At 59.3% G+C, this 14,730-nt stretch overlaps 2 protein-coding genes across 2 annotated transcripts; one reads left to right on the top strand and one right to left on the bottom strand.

The window, feature by feature from the left end:
* Window positions 1-6: 6 nt before the first annotated feature.
* Window positions 7-6,087, top strand: TMEM54 (transmembrane protein 54). Its single transcript, XM_004678758.2, has 6 exons — window positions 7-87; window positions 2,176-2,369; window positions 4,260-4,319; window positions 4,435-4,623; window positions 4,750-4,884; window positions 5,252-6,087. Exons 1-6 carry the CDS (start codon window positions 72-74, stop codon window positions 5,324-5,326), a joined length of 669 nt encoding a protein of 222 aa, XP_004678815.1. The 5' UTR covers window positions 7-71; the 3' UTR covers window positions 5,327-6,087.
* HPCA (hippocalcin) lies at window positions 6,071-13,950 on the bottom strand. Its single transcript, XM_004678757.1, has 4 exons — window positions 13,928-13,950; window positions 11,224-11,622; window positions 6,517-6,622; window positions 6,071-6,378 (listed from the first exon to the last, which is right to left on the bottom strand). Exons 2-4 carry the CDS (start codon window positions 11,599-11,601, stop codon window positions 6,281-6,283), a joined length of 582 nt encoding a protein of 193 aa, XP_004678814.1. The 5' UTR covers window positions 11,602-11,622; window positions 13,928-13,950; the 3' UTR covers window positions 6,071-6,280.
* Between the last annotated feature and the right edge of the window lie 780 nt (window positions 13,951-14,730).

Genomic DNA, 14,730 nt, shown 5'->3' with positions numbered 1-14,730 from the left:
GCGCTCGGCTCCCCGGCCGCCCGCAGCCTGTGGAGCCCCGCCAGCCGCGGAGACCCCACGCGGGAGCCGAGATGTGTCTGCGCCTTGGTGAGCCGCGGGGTGAGGGGCGGTCCGGGAGGCCCCAACGCGCCCAGATCCGGAGCTGGGCACCCGGCACTGGAGTGGGAGCCCGGAACCCTGGGGCGGGTGCTTTGGCTGAAGGCCACTTTCAGCTCTGGGCCTCAGCTCTCTAGTCGCCAGGTGGAGGGAGGACTGCGGGCATCTTCCTGAGTTAGGGGCATGTCCTGTTGCTACTTTCCATTCCTGTGGGGAGACCCCGCCCCAGCCCACCACCCGGAGGAGGGGGCAGAGATGCTGGGGAGGGCAGTCGGTGGCTCTGAAGGGAGAGGAATCCAGAACTTTGGAACCTGAGGCTGCCAGCCTAGGACTCCCTTCCACGCTCAGGTAAAGGCGCCTGCTCACCTCCAAACCCTGCACTCCCAGGGCCAGCCTGGGAGGGAGAGACACCCGCAATGGTCTGCCGGTCAGGACAGAGATCCTGCTTGGGTCCTCCCATCCCTTCTGGGGCAGTGAGGCTATCTGGGCATTCGAGAGGCCTGGGGAGGCGGGTCTGTCCAGCTAAGAGAACTTGTTACCCTCACCTGTAAATGGGCGAACAGCTGACTCCCAAGAGTAGCGTTTGCCCCTAGCTCACAGCAGTGCTGAGACTCAAGAAGGGTAAAGAAACAACGAAGCCAGGGCTACCTCAGCTCTCAGTGCCGTGCTCTAGGCACCCGCCCAGGTTGGCACTGTGCTCCAGTTTAACCAAACTCCGTCCTGGGATGCTGCTGTTGCTCACGAGCCCAGCCCTGAGCCGGGTGGTGCCTGAGCTGCCCGGCAGGTGGGTGGATGGAGGGTGAGACTGGACAAGCTGCTGTGCCTTACCTGTTTGGCCAGCAGTTAAGCCACAGGCCACTCCATGTCCACAGTGCCTGTGCAGCCCTCTGCTTCTGCGGGCCTGGTCCAGTGCCAGAGGGTCCTGCAGGCTCCAGGGGCTCCGAGACCAGCCAGATTCGGAGTCCAGGGCCCAGGAAGGGGAAAGGAGGTAAAGTTTACACAGGGGTCAGTGACTGAGCGGCCCCGCTCTCCCTGCTCCCTGCTGCAGAGTTCCCATATATGAAATAAAATTCAACTCTCTGATACAGATAGGAAGGGACTCACTGCCAGGTTCCTCCTGGAGCAGCTAAGGAGAGCAGGGGCCGTTTAGTTCCGGGGACCTGGCCAGTCTAACCAAGCTGGCCAGAGTGAGGGGCTGACTGGGCCAAGATACCAAGCATGGTACAGTCCTGGGGGTCCGTTGCAGATCAGGAATCCTCCGAGCTGCTGGAAAGGGCTCCTGTTTGTGTGGTGTGTAGGTGGGGCTGGACGGCCACTTGATCCTCAGGTTTGCATGGGACTCCCTGATATTCATTTGATCCCAGCCTACTCCACTCCCCCGCCCCTGCCGGTGCCGGGTACCCAGAGCTTTCCCCAGGGTGAGCCCTGCTCCCATCCTTCTCCTCCTGCACCCTGCTTTCGCACCAAGACCCAAGGGTGACTCTTCTCATTTTATGGATGGGGAAGTGGAGACTCAGAGACTTGCCCTGAGTCACCCAGCCGCGAGCAGTTCTGCAATTATAAGTTGAGTATCTACTGTGTGCCAGGCCCTGCTCACCCACTGGATCCCAAGCAGGATATGACCCCTGCCCAATGGACAAGGGGGCTCCTTGGGGACCTGGACAGTGACTGTCAAGCTCGTCCGGGGCCTCAGGACCTGGCACAGAGCGGGCGCTCGGCGTGGCTGAGCACACGGATGACTGCACCAGTGAACGCAGCTTAGCGGAAGGGTCGAGCGTCCAGAGCTGGAGACCTGGGTTCATCCTGGCCGCGCCACTCGTGACCTTGAGCGCTAACAAGCACTCTCACCTTGCATTATCACCTGTGTGCTTTTCCGACCTTCAGACCAAGGGCGCTCATGAAAGTACGGTGAACCCCTTTTCCAGATGAGGAAGCAGACTCAGAGGAGACAAGTTCACTCACCCCAGGTCACTCAGAAACAGGTTTAGGACCCAAGGTCCATCGCTCCGCTCAGAGCTTCAGTTTTCTCTGTCCAGATGGAGGAGCCCCACCAGGGCCCTGACCACGCTGCCCCCACAGGTGGCCGGAGTGTGGGCGACTTCCGGAGGATGCTGATGAAGACGGGGCTGGTGCAGGTGGTGCTGGGGCACATGAGCTTCATCGCAGCCGCTCTGCTCCACGGCACCGTGCTGCGCTATGTGGCCGCCCCCCACGACGCCGTGGCTGTGCAATACTGCGTGGTCAACATTCTCTCTGTCACTTCTGCCATCGTGGTACGGCCAGGCCGGGAGAGGTCTGGCGGGAGGGGGCTGGAGGGTACTGAAAGGCCTTTAGTTGGAGCCGGAGGTGGAGAGCAAAGAGCCTGAGCACTAACCCCTGCTCTGCTTCCCGCCAACCACCCAAGTCCTCAGCCTCTCTTTGCCTCAGTTTCCACATCTATAAAATGGGGATGGTAAGTATCCACCCCCGGGGCTCAGCACAGGGCCAGGTACATGGTTACTGCACATTCCAGCGAGCCAGGATTATTACAACAGTGAAGTAGCCAAGGCACCTTCAGACAGAAGGAAGGCGCACAGGAAGCTACAGAAGGGTGTCCGAGGTGGAGGCTTCTGAGCGGGGTACTGAAGGATGAGTAGGAGTTCACAGATGAGCTGCAATTACCATAGCCCAGGTATGGGACATGCTGGCACCAGCAGGTAGAGAGGGCGCCGGGATGGTAGGCTTCCCGCGCGCAGAGGGTGGGAGGGGCAAAGATGAGGCCGTGGGAGTGGCTCAGACCTGTCCTAGAAACTCTGAGAAAATCCACCTAGGCGCTCAGCCTTAGGGAGGACTACGAACAGGCAGCGCCATGGTTATGGCCAAAGTCAGTACCCACCGGGTGAGTCTATGAAGGGCAAGTTCAAAAGCCCTTTCCCAGCTGTCAGCAGAGGTTTGGGAAGCATCTGAACACAAGTGTCTGAGTCCGCTCCCTGCCTCCTCCCATCCCTGCAGGAGGGGTGCAGGCAGTTGCTGGCCTCCAAGCTGGTGAGAACAGGGTGGGCCCAGCCAGGCCCAGGGCAGAGCCCGCTGGTGGGCATGTGCCCTGTCTCTTGGAGCCACCAGTTAGTTTCTCACCAGCCTTGTGAGGACGTCAGTGAGCTCACTTAGGAGGTTCACCTAGGATAGGCTCTGGACCAAACCCCTTCAGCTTTGCCCTCTTTTCCTGGGTTAATCCTTACTGCTTCCAGCAACAGGGAATTCCACTCCCATCATTCAGAAGCGGGAGCTGGGACTTAGGAGTCACCCAACGGGCTGCTGATAGGAAGCAGTCAAGCTGGATTTGGAATTGGTGTCTGACACTAGGGCCTGTCCTTCCGTGAGCTCTGCAGAGTGGGACTTAGCCCTGAGGGGTTGGGACGTTTACTTGTGGTGGCACAGTGAATTGAAAACATTGCTGGGCTCAGAGCCCAGGCCCGCCAACATACCCCCTCCCTCCCATGGGTCCAGGCCACACCTGATACAGAGAGGGCACTCGAGAAGGAAGCTTGGCTGAGTAAAACCCGAAAGATCCAGCCGGCTAAACTACAGCTTGGGTTGGGCCCACTGCAGGTGGCGGGGGGCTTCTGGGGGGAGAGCCGGGCCGGTAAAGAGGAGCAGGGGGTATTCCCAAGAAGGCACACTGCGGTGAATGGCAGCGGTCTCTGCAGGTGCCCTGTCCAGAGCAGTGGAGGAGGAGAGCGGCCCATGGGGTCGAGGAGCTGATGGAACGGGCAGCTCACTGCGAGCCTGGGGCAACTTGACAATACCCCTTGGGGGTTTGAACTACTCCAGTTCCTTGCCAGTTGTGTCACTTAGTTCTTCCCAAATCTTCCCATTCCAGGTAGACATGTCACATGTGCTTGGTGGCTCAGCATTGCCCTGTGACGCTGGGTACACAGGTTCCTGGCGAGACGCACAGCTAGAAGCAGTGGGGAGTCAGAGGAGGCTGTAGGCAGAGTGGTTGTTCTAGAAGCATCACCTCAGAGCTGACCACGAGTCACTGCCTCTGCGCAGACGGCGGCAATATGGCGAAGCCAAAGGGGGGGGCGGGGGTTGGCACTGGTGGCACCTTTATCCAAGAATGGCCCTGAGCCCTGCCCACGCTCGTCCAGGAGGGGTCAGCCCTGATCTGAGCTCTCCCACAGGTCATCACCTCGGGCATCGCCGCCATCGTGCTGTCCCGCTATCTCCCCAGCATCCCCCTGGTATGTCGCACCCCTGCAGGGGCAGGGGAGGTCAGCGGTCATGCCCAGGGCCGGGCCCCCTTGGAGAGCTGGAGCTGTGCCTGACCTCTGCTGACCACTGGCCTCCCCCATGCAGCGCTGGACAGTGTTTAGCTCCAGTGTGGCCTGCGCCCTTCTCTCTCTGACCTGCGCTCTTGGCCTCTTGGCCTCCATCGCTGTGACCTTTGCCACCCAGGGCCGGGCACTACTGGCCGCCTGCACTTTTGGGGGCCCCGGACTCCTCGCAGTGGCTCCCGACTGTCCCTTTGACCCCACACGCATTTATGTGAGTGCTTAGAACTCAGGCGGGGTGGGGGGGACACCCACGGCGCTCACCCGGGGAAGAATGTGCTTGGAGTCTGGCCCTCCACCCCCGGCCCCAGACAGCTGTTTCTGTGCCCTGTGTCCCCAGAGCTCCAGCCTGTGCCTCTGGGGCATCTCACTAGTGTTCTGCGTGGTGGAGAGTGCGTTCGCGGTGCGCTGCGCGCAGTTCGCCCACGGGCTGCTGGAACTGAGGCCCTGGTGGGGGAAGAGCCACCACCGCTCGGTAAGGCATGCCACCCCTCTGCCTCGGCCCTGCCTCCTGTGTTTCCTGGGCCTGTGTTTCCTGCCCCAACCCCATCCCCTCCCCAGGGGACCCCCACCTTGAGAACCAGGCAATCATTTTCACCCCAGGACCAGAGGGGAGGCCTGGAGAAGTCAGATTTCCCAGCTGACAGCTGGTTCTCCCAAGGCCAGGGGAGGGGGCGGGCTTGTCTGCTCCAATCAGGACACTCCTCGTCCATGGCCTGGCTTTTGCATGGGTAGAAGGACAGTGCTACTCCCTGCCCCAGTGGCCTCCCAGGCCCCCCCTGCCCTCACTCCCTGGGGCCTGGAGGGGGAGCCCCACCCTGCAGCCTCCTGTGTCTCTGCAGATGCAAGAGAGCCCTGAGCCAGTGGAGGGCCATGACCTGCTGAGCTGCACCAGCTCCGAGCCGCTGACCCTCTGATAGCTGAAGCCTCGCCGGGCCCCGAGGCCATGGGGGCCCTGCAATGAAGTCTGCACTGTGACCAGGTCAAGGGTTCCTGGAGTGGCCAAGAAGGCTCAGTGGCCACAAGGGGCCCCACTGGGCTTTCAATCCCTGGCCACCCAGCCCACTGCACTGAAACAAGACTTTATTCTGAAGTTATTAAAAAGAACAGAGATGCTCCACGTGGGTGCATGCAGGGGTGGAGGGGGGAGGTGGGGGTTGGCCAGGGGGCTGTGCTTTCCCACACAGGACGCCGTGGGTGGGGCTCTGGGTTTGTCTGCCCATCTGCCTGTGAGTGTGTCTGAGAAAGGCAAAATATACAGAGGGGTCCGTGGGTCTGTGTGTTCATCCGTGCGGAACGGCAGGCGGGGTGCATGGAGCCCACAGCTTGGGGGGCTGGAGTGGGGGTTTTCCTTAGGCGTTGTGGCCTCCAGGCCCACAAGAGCTGGGGCAGGAAGAGCTAGGACCTTCCTGCAGGGAAGGATGGCTCGAGGAAGCTTTTTCCTCAAACCCTCACACTTCTGGAATCCTTATCCCCTCCAAATAAAGACAGGCTGAGATCTGGGAGGGGGTGGGAGCTTGCCCTGTGGTTGGGGAAGGGAAGTCAGCCGGCGGCTGGGGGAGGAGGAGGGGCTTGCAGCAGGAGGGGGAAGAAGGGAGGTTGGAATTCTGACAGATCCCTGACTGGGGGCTCAGAACCTGTGTCTCTACCACGGATAAGGGAGTATTGCCTCTGGAATCGGGGGTGCTAACCGCTTGCTTGCTTGGGCTCTGGGGGCACTGCAGGGTTTCCTCCTCCACTGGCCCCCAACAGTGCCGACGGGAGGCGGGGGCCCAGTCTGACCCCTAGCCTGGACACACACAAGGGAGGGGAAGCTGAGAGCCGGGAGAGGGCCAGAGAAGGCAGGGGTGGGGGGGACCTGGCTCCTCTCATCAGAACTGGGAGGCGCTGCTGGGGTCGCACTGCAGCAGACGCACGATGGACGGATCGCTTTTGGCTCCGCGGATGAACTCCTCCAGGGACAGCTTACCTGCGGGGCGAGGAAAGCCGTGAAGGGGGAGCCGGCGAGAGAGAAGCCGGAGAGGCCGAGCGGAGCAGGGGCGGGGAGGGGGAGTGGCGCCCGCCGCCCGCGCGCGCCCACCGGCCTCCCGCACCCCTGCCCCCTCACCGTCGTTGTTTGTGTCCATTTGGCGGAAGATTTTCTCAGTCCTCTTTTCCGGGGTCGACTCGTCCTCTGGCATCTTCATCACGGACGAAACCATCTTGTAAATGGCCTGGGGGACGGGAGGGGAAAAGAGGGAGTGAGGGGCTTACCTGAGCCCCCAGAGCCAGCCCCTAGAGGACGCCACCAGAGACACGGTGGTAGCTTTTCCCGCCAGGGTGAGGTGGAGAGAGGGCCTCGGAGGCGTGGGGTCCTGGGGGATCCTGGAAGGAGTGTCTAGGAAGACTTCCCAGAAGAGGAGCCCGTTGGGGCGGCTCTGACCCAGGGTCCTTGGGGCGCTGGGTGGGAGAATTGCTCACAGAGGGGTCTACACGAGCAGTGACCCCCGGAGTCCAAAAGCTCCGCGTGGGCGTTGAGAAACTGGGAGTGAATGAGAAGGGATGTTGGGGGACATCGGAGCCCAGATGACAAAGGGCTGAGAATCCGGGTACCGCGGTTCCGGGGTAACTAGGGGTTTGGCTCAGCTTCTCCGAAGCGCGGGGCTCTCAGTGGCCGACAGGGGGCGCCGGGCTGCGGAGCCTGCCGCCGTGACCCGCAGGGGCCGCGGGCCGCCGGGGACTGGAGAGCCCCTGGCAGCTGGCCCCTGAGTGGGCGGGGGAACTTATGCAAACGAGCATCTGCCGGGGGGCGGGGACAACCTGGACTGCTGGGCCCGGGACCGCCGCCACCGAGTGCGGGCGCTCCAGAGGCAATGCGAAGGAGGACTCGGTACTAAATATACACAAAGTACGCAGCACGGGCGGTGGGGTAGACTGGGTCCCGGGGCGTCGCAGGTGAAGGGCGGCAAGGTGGTCGTCTCCGATCTCCCAGCTTCGTGCTACTACTACACCACCTCCAAGAAGCCTCCCCTATCCTGGCCTGAGAAAGGGCTTCAGCCTCTTGGGCCTCCCTGCACTGCTCTGAAGCGCTTTCCAAGCAGGCGCCATCACCACGTCCTCAGCCCAGCCTGCCGCCCCCTTCTTCCAGTCACACACAGGATCCCTCCAGGCCCACCATGCACCCAGCTCCTTCTGGATGCTGCCCCACGCTCCTTCTGCTGCCTCCCACTCCTCCTTTGGGCTCCCGCGAGCAGGCGCTTTCTTAGGGAGTCCTGCTCTGCTCCGGCTGGGTCAGCCCCTATATGCTGGCCAGGGAGGCTTATCCTTTGGGGACACCTCTCCAGATGTTTTTGCCTTTGTGGGCCTCTTCCTAGTCCCCACCACACAAATAAGAGCCACAGACGTCCAGCCAGTACCCACTGCAGAATTCCGCACCGTGCCTGGCACCTGGTAGGAATGCCCATCTTCAGAAGTCACTGGCACCTCCCATTGCCCTCTGTACCGAGTACAACACACCTGCCCCTTGGCACTGACAACACCTCATCCTCTGGTTCCTGCTAATCTCTCCACCATCAGGCAGGCCTCTCCTGGCAGGTGACTGTGCCACCCTAAACACCACTGGACTCTTCGGGTTTTCCAGCATTTGCAGCCTCTGTCTAGAACAGTCATACTACCATGCGTGAGGCACCTACTATGTGTCAAGTTCATTACCTACATTGATTCCAAACCTCCCGACAGCCCTGGAAAGCAGGTATCATGATCCCTATTTTCCGGATAAGAAATCAATGCTCATGGGTGAGGGAAGTGTGCAAGAAAAAGGAATAAAGAGGCCAAGGTTCAGCAAGGGAATTGTTGGCAGAGACTGGATCTGAGCCCAGTTCCTTTTAGCTGCTTTGGGCAGTGTGGGTGGTGACCACCAGTAGGAACTCTGCGGTAAGCTGGACCTGCAGCGACATCCTCATTCTGCTAGTCACTTGCTCTGGTCTTGAGCAAGTATTTAATGAACCTCAGTTTCCTTGTCTGTAAAATGGGGGCAGTCATCTCCCTCGCTAGGATTGCCTAGGATTAAGTTAGTGTGTGTGGAACAGGGACTAGCTAGAGTACATGGTCAGTAAACTCACCATTGTGGCTCACTCCCCACACCCTCGGGTCTCCCTGCCCTCCGTCCCTTGGATTGTAGACATCCCATGTTACACCCCTGTCACTGAGCTGGTCAGTGTGTCCTGCACCCTTGTCTTGCCCACCAGAGTGGGAGCCCCAAATGGCCAAGATGTCTCTTCTGGTATGGCCACCGCACAGGCTGGGTCCTCAGGACCGAGCGAATGACTTAGAAAGTGACCGCTCCCCTGTGACAACCCTTCTCCTGGGCCTTCTAATTATTGTCTGGAGCTGTAGCTCACTCACTATTTTACTGGAGCCAACTTGTAATTAATCAGTTCTGGGGTTTGTAGAGCTCTGTCTGCGCTGGCTGTCTGGGGCCGCGGGCCTACAGGCCTAGATAGCAAAGGCCAGCCAGGAAGGAGTTCCAAAGATGCCCAAGGACTGGCTTGGCTTCTGTTCTGGACCTGCCAGCCCAGGTAGACTGGGAGTTACCAGTGCAGCTACATAAGTGGTGAAACACGAACATCCCTCAGAGTTGGCTGGTATCCAGCTGCTGCCCCTCACAACCCTGCTCCCCCAGAATGCCCTTCTATCCATCAACTAGAGCTAATACCTGGTCACAGGAGTCATGGACAAACATTAGGATTCCCCCCGTGATAGGCATAAGGATGGTGCCCCAGCCCAGGCTGCCTATTCAGCTGAGAGAGCAGAGCCAGATGTTTAGCAAGAGGAGAGGCCAAAGTCAAGACTCCAGTAGGGGCTGGATGAGTTGGAAGCTGAGGGGGTCAGGGGGAGGCTGAGGCCTGGAGAACAGTCAGCAGAGCTGAAGACCCAGAAGGGAAAGGGCTCAGAGGCCGAGGGGAGAAGGACTGCGCACAGCTGTGGCAGGGTTGCTCTGGACATACTCCGAAGGGCCTGAAAAGCCCCTCTGGTTAGCACAGACTGTGCACAGAGAAAAGAACTGAGAAAAGAACTAACAAGTGCCCATCTCATGCCAAGTCCTCTGCTAACATCCCTGCCCCTCTTCATACCCACATAGCTTTCTGAAGTGGAGGGTCAACACCCTCCTTTACAAGTGAAGAAACAGAGACTGGGGAAAATAAACAAGGCAGTTGGATAGTTCGAACAAAGCAGAGTCCTGTGGGCCTTCAGGGCTGGCTGAGGGCTAGACTTGGGAAGGTTTTTGAAATAAAGCTAGTGGATGCCATATTAAAGGGGAATGGGGTACTAAGAGTGGGGGTGTAGGGGTTAACTCTCACCACTGAAGCTCTCCGCAGCCAGTGTAGCACGAGTTCAATCCCTGGCCAGGGAGTGACCCACATGGCTCAGCAGGCTGCTTCTGTCTCCCCTGCTGCTCCCCTCAGCAGTGTATTTCAGTCAGTCGGCCTGTTCTGCTCCCCACTCTGTCTCTGGTGAATCCTCTCACCTCCTGCACCACTGTCCTGTACCCCAGTTCTTATATGCATAAATAAATAAATCTTAAAAAAAAAGGAATGCGGCCCTCCCTGGTGGCGCAGCGGGTTAAAGCACAGCACTGAGAATCTGAGGCCACTTCCGCATGAGTTCGATTCCCGCCTGCCGCCTGCCCCGGAGGAGACCACATGGCGAGCCAGACCTCTCCTGACCCGCCCGCTGCTCCCCTCAGCAGTGTACTTCGTCGATCTGCCTGTTCTGCTCCCCACTCTGTCTCTGGTGAAGCCTCTCACCGCCCCTGAGCCTCTGGCCTGTACCCCAGTTCTGTATGAATAAATAAATAAATCTTTAAAAAAAAAAAAAATAAATAAATAAATAAATAAATAAATAAATAAATAAAAAAAAAAAAGGAATGGGCATTCATATTAGGTGCTTAAGTCTCCCTGCCATGTCACAGATGAGTGATGTAAGAGATGAGACCAGCTCTAGAACTAGAAGACAGACCCCGATCAAGAGTCAGCTTGCAGTGGTGACTAGCCTGAGCCAGACTCCATTAGGTGCTGTGTGACCTTGAGCAAGTCACTTCACCTCTCTGAGCCTCCTGGGGTTTATTATAAGGAGATACTGAGCTCATGGGCTCAGTACTGGACTCTTAGTGGCCCTCAAGCAACTCATTGGAAGGCGACTGGGTATCCAGATGGAAAGCAGACAGTGGACCCAGGGGCCGTGGGCAAATGTCTGTCTCTCGGAGCATCCATGTGTCCCCGAGTAAATGAAGATCAGTCAACTAGAACTGCAGGTGGCACCCTGCAGACATATTAAGTCGTGAAAGGCAAAGACTGAGGAACCAGATGCAATGTGTGACTCGAGACCAGGGCAAAAAAATGCTATCAAGAACATTACTGACAGTTGGCAAAACTGGAAGATGGTCTGTAAGTTAGATAATAGCATCGTTTCTATCTTAAATGCCCTGACTTTGATAATCATGTTATGAGTTATGTAAGAGAATGTCCCTGTTCTTAGGAAATAAAGCCTGATGTATTCAGGGTAGAAGGTCATGTTCAAAACAACAAAACAGGACACACATGCACATACACAGCAACAGATCGCAGCTAAATATTCATTGGTGAGTCCGAGTGAGGGGTACATGGGCGTTTTCTCACTTCTCTTGGAAATCATCTCCCAGTAAAGTGTTTTTTAAACGGGGTCGTAAGAAGAGTATCTGGCACTACCTACCCACAGGGGCTGTGGAGAGGGTGAAAGGGAGGCAGGGTGCCAGCCGCTGTGCCTGGCGCCTGGCACCCTGCGGCCGGGGGCGCACCTGCACAATCTCGAGCATCTCCTCGCGGCTGATGTAGCCGTTGCCGTCCAGGTCGTACATGCTGAAGGCCCACATGAGCTTCTGCTCCAGGCGGCCCCGCGAGGTCACGCTCAGCGCGATGATGAACTCCCGGAAGTCGATGGTGCCGTCGCTGTTGGTGTCGAAGGTGCGGAAGACGTGCTCGGCGAACTTGGAGGCGTCGCCGTAGGGGAAGAAGTTGGCGTAGATCTTCTTGAACTCGTCCACGTTCAGGATGCCCGTGGGGCAGTCCTTGAGGAAGCCCTTGTACCACTCCTGCAGCTCCAACTCTGAGAACTCCGTGTTCTCCCGCAGGTCCTGCAGCATCTCCGGCCGCAGCTTGCTGTTCTGCTTGCCCATGGCGGCTCAGCCAAGGCCCACCTGGGTCCCGAGGGGGTCAAGGGACAGAGAGGAGTGGTCAAGTCCGCCTGGCCCCTTGACACCACTCCAAGAGGGCCCAAGACGCCGGCCACGATAGCCTTTCTCTTTGGACCCAGGGAGAGGGGCTGACTTGAGGCCGCCCGGTCTGCACCTGGCCCCTGCCTCTGTGGCATACTCCACAGGTCTCCCCAAACCTCACCCTTCCCCAGGGACCAGCTGGAGAGAGGGAGGACAGGGGGCTCACATTTACTGACGTCCTCAGAGCCAGGCTCAAGCTTCACGGGTGTACGTCATGTTGCCCTCATGAAGTGCAGCAGGACGTGAACCCCATTTTGCAGATGAGAAGGCAAGCTCAGGGAAACGAGGTGGCCTGCTTCAAGTCAGCCACAGAGAGATGGAGCCGACTCCCAGAGCAAGGCCTTTGTCCTCCCCCCTGTCCCTGCCTCTCGTCTCCCATATGCCTGCCCACCACAAAATACACCCTCAGGCCAGACACTGGTCTGTTCTCTTCCCCACGCAGGTGTGTCCGGCAAGGTCTAGTGCAGTATGGGCCTGGGCGCCAGAGCCAGACCACCTGGGTTTGACCTCCAGCCCTGCCTCTTACCAGCGTGACACTGGGCAAGTTCCTTAAGCTCTCTGCCACATCTGTAAGGTGGGGGTGATACTACCTGCCTCCTTATTGTTGGGGAGGTTAAGTTAGTGAGTACATGGGAAGCACTTAGAATGATACCTGAACATATAAGTGCTAAATAAGGTAAGTGAATAAAAATAATTTCCATGTACCTAGCTGACGAGATTCATGACACACAAACAGATACAGGCTGGCACATATTAGGCTACACGGAGCACCAGATCCACACACCAGGTCCCATGCCACTCACCAGCCACCCACCCATGGGTCACCATGTCCCCACATGTGACAGCACTCACTCTGCACCACCGTCCACACACGCTGACAGTTCCATGCACATGCAACTCCCATACCTGCACTTCAAGGCACTCCAGCCCACGACCCCCAGGCCCTACTCATGCCAGCACAAACCGACTCCTGTGCCAGCACCTCACATGGCCAGCTGCACTGGGGCCCTCAAGCACCTTTGCTGTTTTTCTTTCTATTCCCAGGGGTACTGCTAGGTCCCAGGAGAGGGAGCTGCAATCCTTCCCAGGCCCACTAAGGGCTTCTCTCCCAAGGAATTCCCTAAGCAGCCACCTCCCCCACCCTTACCTTTCAACTTACCTTTCCACCAGTCCAGAAAGGTCCCCTCAATACCAAAGGCCAGAGTGTGGCGGATTGAGGAGAAGATGATGGAGAGAAGGCAGCCAGGCAGTTCTGAACAGGGATGCAGGGGTGTGTGCAGGTGAACCCCCACAGCTTGGGGCTATGAGTGAGACAGGGTGAGGGGGCCCCCTACGTGTACATGTGCATGCAGCTCTGTGCACATGTGGGTGAGCGTGTGTGCTCATGCGTGTGCTTGTGCTGCATGTGTGTCCCTGGGCTTAGCTTTGCCTTTTTCTCCCATGTGTGTCAATCCATGTCAGTGTATGTGCATAGCTGTGCATGTGAGTGGGTATGCAGTGTGAAGGGGAGTGTGACCATTTTGGGGACCCATGTGTATCCTCAGCAGAGTGTCACCTGCAGGTTTCTGTAAGTTCATGATCCCTCCTTTCTAAACCAGCCCCTTCTGCCCCAGGCTAAGGACACCCTGAACAAGTGTGTGGGAGGGGACTGAGGAAATGCATGGGGCTGGGGCAGCGGACTGTGTCCCTTAAACCCTTCCTCAAGGTCCAAGGAACTGGGTCAGATCACCCAGTGCCCCCTCTTCTCTGCCACTGTCAGTTGCCCCTCCCAGTTGGAAGGCTTGGAAATGAGGGTGGCAGAAGATTCTGTTGTCTCCAAAAAAAGAAAAAAAAAAAACCCATTCCCCTAAAAGCAAGAACCCCCAGCTCGACCAGAGAAACCGGCCCCGGGGGGGGGGGCCTCTCCAAACCTCTTCCCAGCTCTGGCCCTGAGCCCCCCCGCCTCAACCCTTTCAGTACTCGGAGAGCGCCGGGCGCGGGGCCCCTCCTAAAGGGGGCGCTCCGAGGTGGCCAAAACCAACTCCTCGCCGCTGGCCACTCGGCGGTCAGTACCCTGGAGAGCGCCACGCGTTTCCCCTGGGGAGACCCCACTTCCTGTGCCCAGGGAGGGAGCACTCCCTGCGAGGCGCGGGAGCAGTGAGGATGGGAAACCCCGGACGTTGCCCCCTCCCTCCGGGGCGCCCCCTCCCCACGTCCCTCAGCCCCGGCTGGAGCGGCCCCGACTCACCCAGCAACGCGGAGACACCGACTGCGCAGGGAAGGCGGCGCTGCTGCGGCGCGCGGCGGCAGAGGCGGCCGGAGGGGCGGGCGGGGGGCGGGCGGAGGGACTGCGAGGGAGACGCCCCGCAGCATTCGCCTGGAGCACCTCCCCTGGGGGGGTCTCCGTCCCTCCTTTTCCCCTCCAGCCCTGGGGGCGGGGGGGAGATGCGCCAGGCTCCGCCCCCGCCCCTGCCCCGAAGAGGGAAGGGGACGCCCCACTTCCCTAGACCCCTCACTACGGAGCACCCCGCCAGGAGGGGAGGGCCCAAGTCCCCGTCTTCAGCACCTCTCCTCGGGTAGCCCGAATTGGGGGGAGGTCAGTTTCCCAAGCCGGGGACCCCCAGCAGCCTCCACGCCGCCCGCCTTCCTCCCCCATCCCTACCTGGGTGCGGAGTCGCACGTCGCTCCGAGGGCGGAATCCGGGTCCTGGGCGGCTCGATGGCACCCTGCCTGCCCCCGCGCCTCAACTCCGGAACAAACTGAGCTGGGGGCTCTTCAGAGAGGGGGTAGCGCCCACTCCTCCAGTCCGCGAGGGCTAGGCTTGGGGAGGCAGACACGCCCCCTACCCACCTCCAGTTTAGAGAGCCCCGCCCCCAATTCCTGCCAGCCTCAGCTCCCCAGATCTCCGGCGCAGGACCCCCCAGAATGAATCCCACCCCCCCATTCCCCGACACTGATCTGAACTGCTCCTCTCACTCCCCCTCAATCTAGGGAACCCCCTTCCTTCCTCCCAGCCTCTGCCAAGGCTGGATTGGGATGGTGAGGACTGGG

This window comes from Condylura cristata, unplaced genomic scaffold, assembly GCF_000260355.1.
Source record: "Condylura cristata isolate star-nosed mole 26May11 unplaced genomic scaffold, ConCri1.0 scaffold00008, whole genome shotgun sequence".
Taxonomy (NCBI): domain Eukaryota; kingdom Metazoa; phylum Chordata; class Mammalia; order Eulipotyphla; family Talpidae; genus Condylura; species Condylura cristata.
The sequence above is the reverse complement of the archived record's forward strand: the minus strand, read 5'-3'. Positions and strand labels throughout refer to the sequence as shown.

Excerpts from the sequence above, each read along its gene's own strand:
- TMEM54 (XM_004678758.2), top strand. Across the intron at positions 4,624-4,749 it reads TTGACCCCACACGCATTTAT|AGCTCCAGCCTGTGCCTCTG; the intron begins GTGAGTGCTTAG and ends CTGTGTCCCCAG. Across the intron at positions 4,885-5,251 it reads GGAAGAGCCACCACCGCTCG|ATGCAAGAGAGCCCTGAGCC; the intron begins GTAAGGCATGCC and ends GTGTCTCTGCAG.
- HPCA (XM_004678757.1), bottom strand. The coding sequence starts at position 11,601 with ATGGGCAAGCAGAACAGCAAGCTGCGGCCGGAGATGCTGCAGGACCTG. Across the intron at positions 6,623-11,223 it reads AGATGCTCGAGATTGTGCAG|GCCATTTACAAGATGGTTTC; the intron begins GTGCGCCCCCGG and ends CCCGTCCCCCAG. Across the intron at positions 6,379-6,516 it reads AATGGACACAAACAACGACG|GTAAGCTGTCCCTGGAGGAG; the intron begins GTGAGGGGGCAG and ends CTCGCCCCGCAG.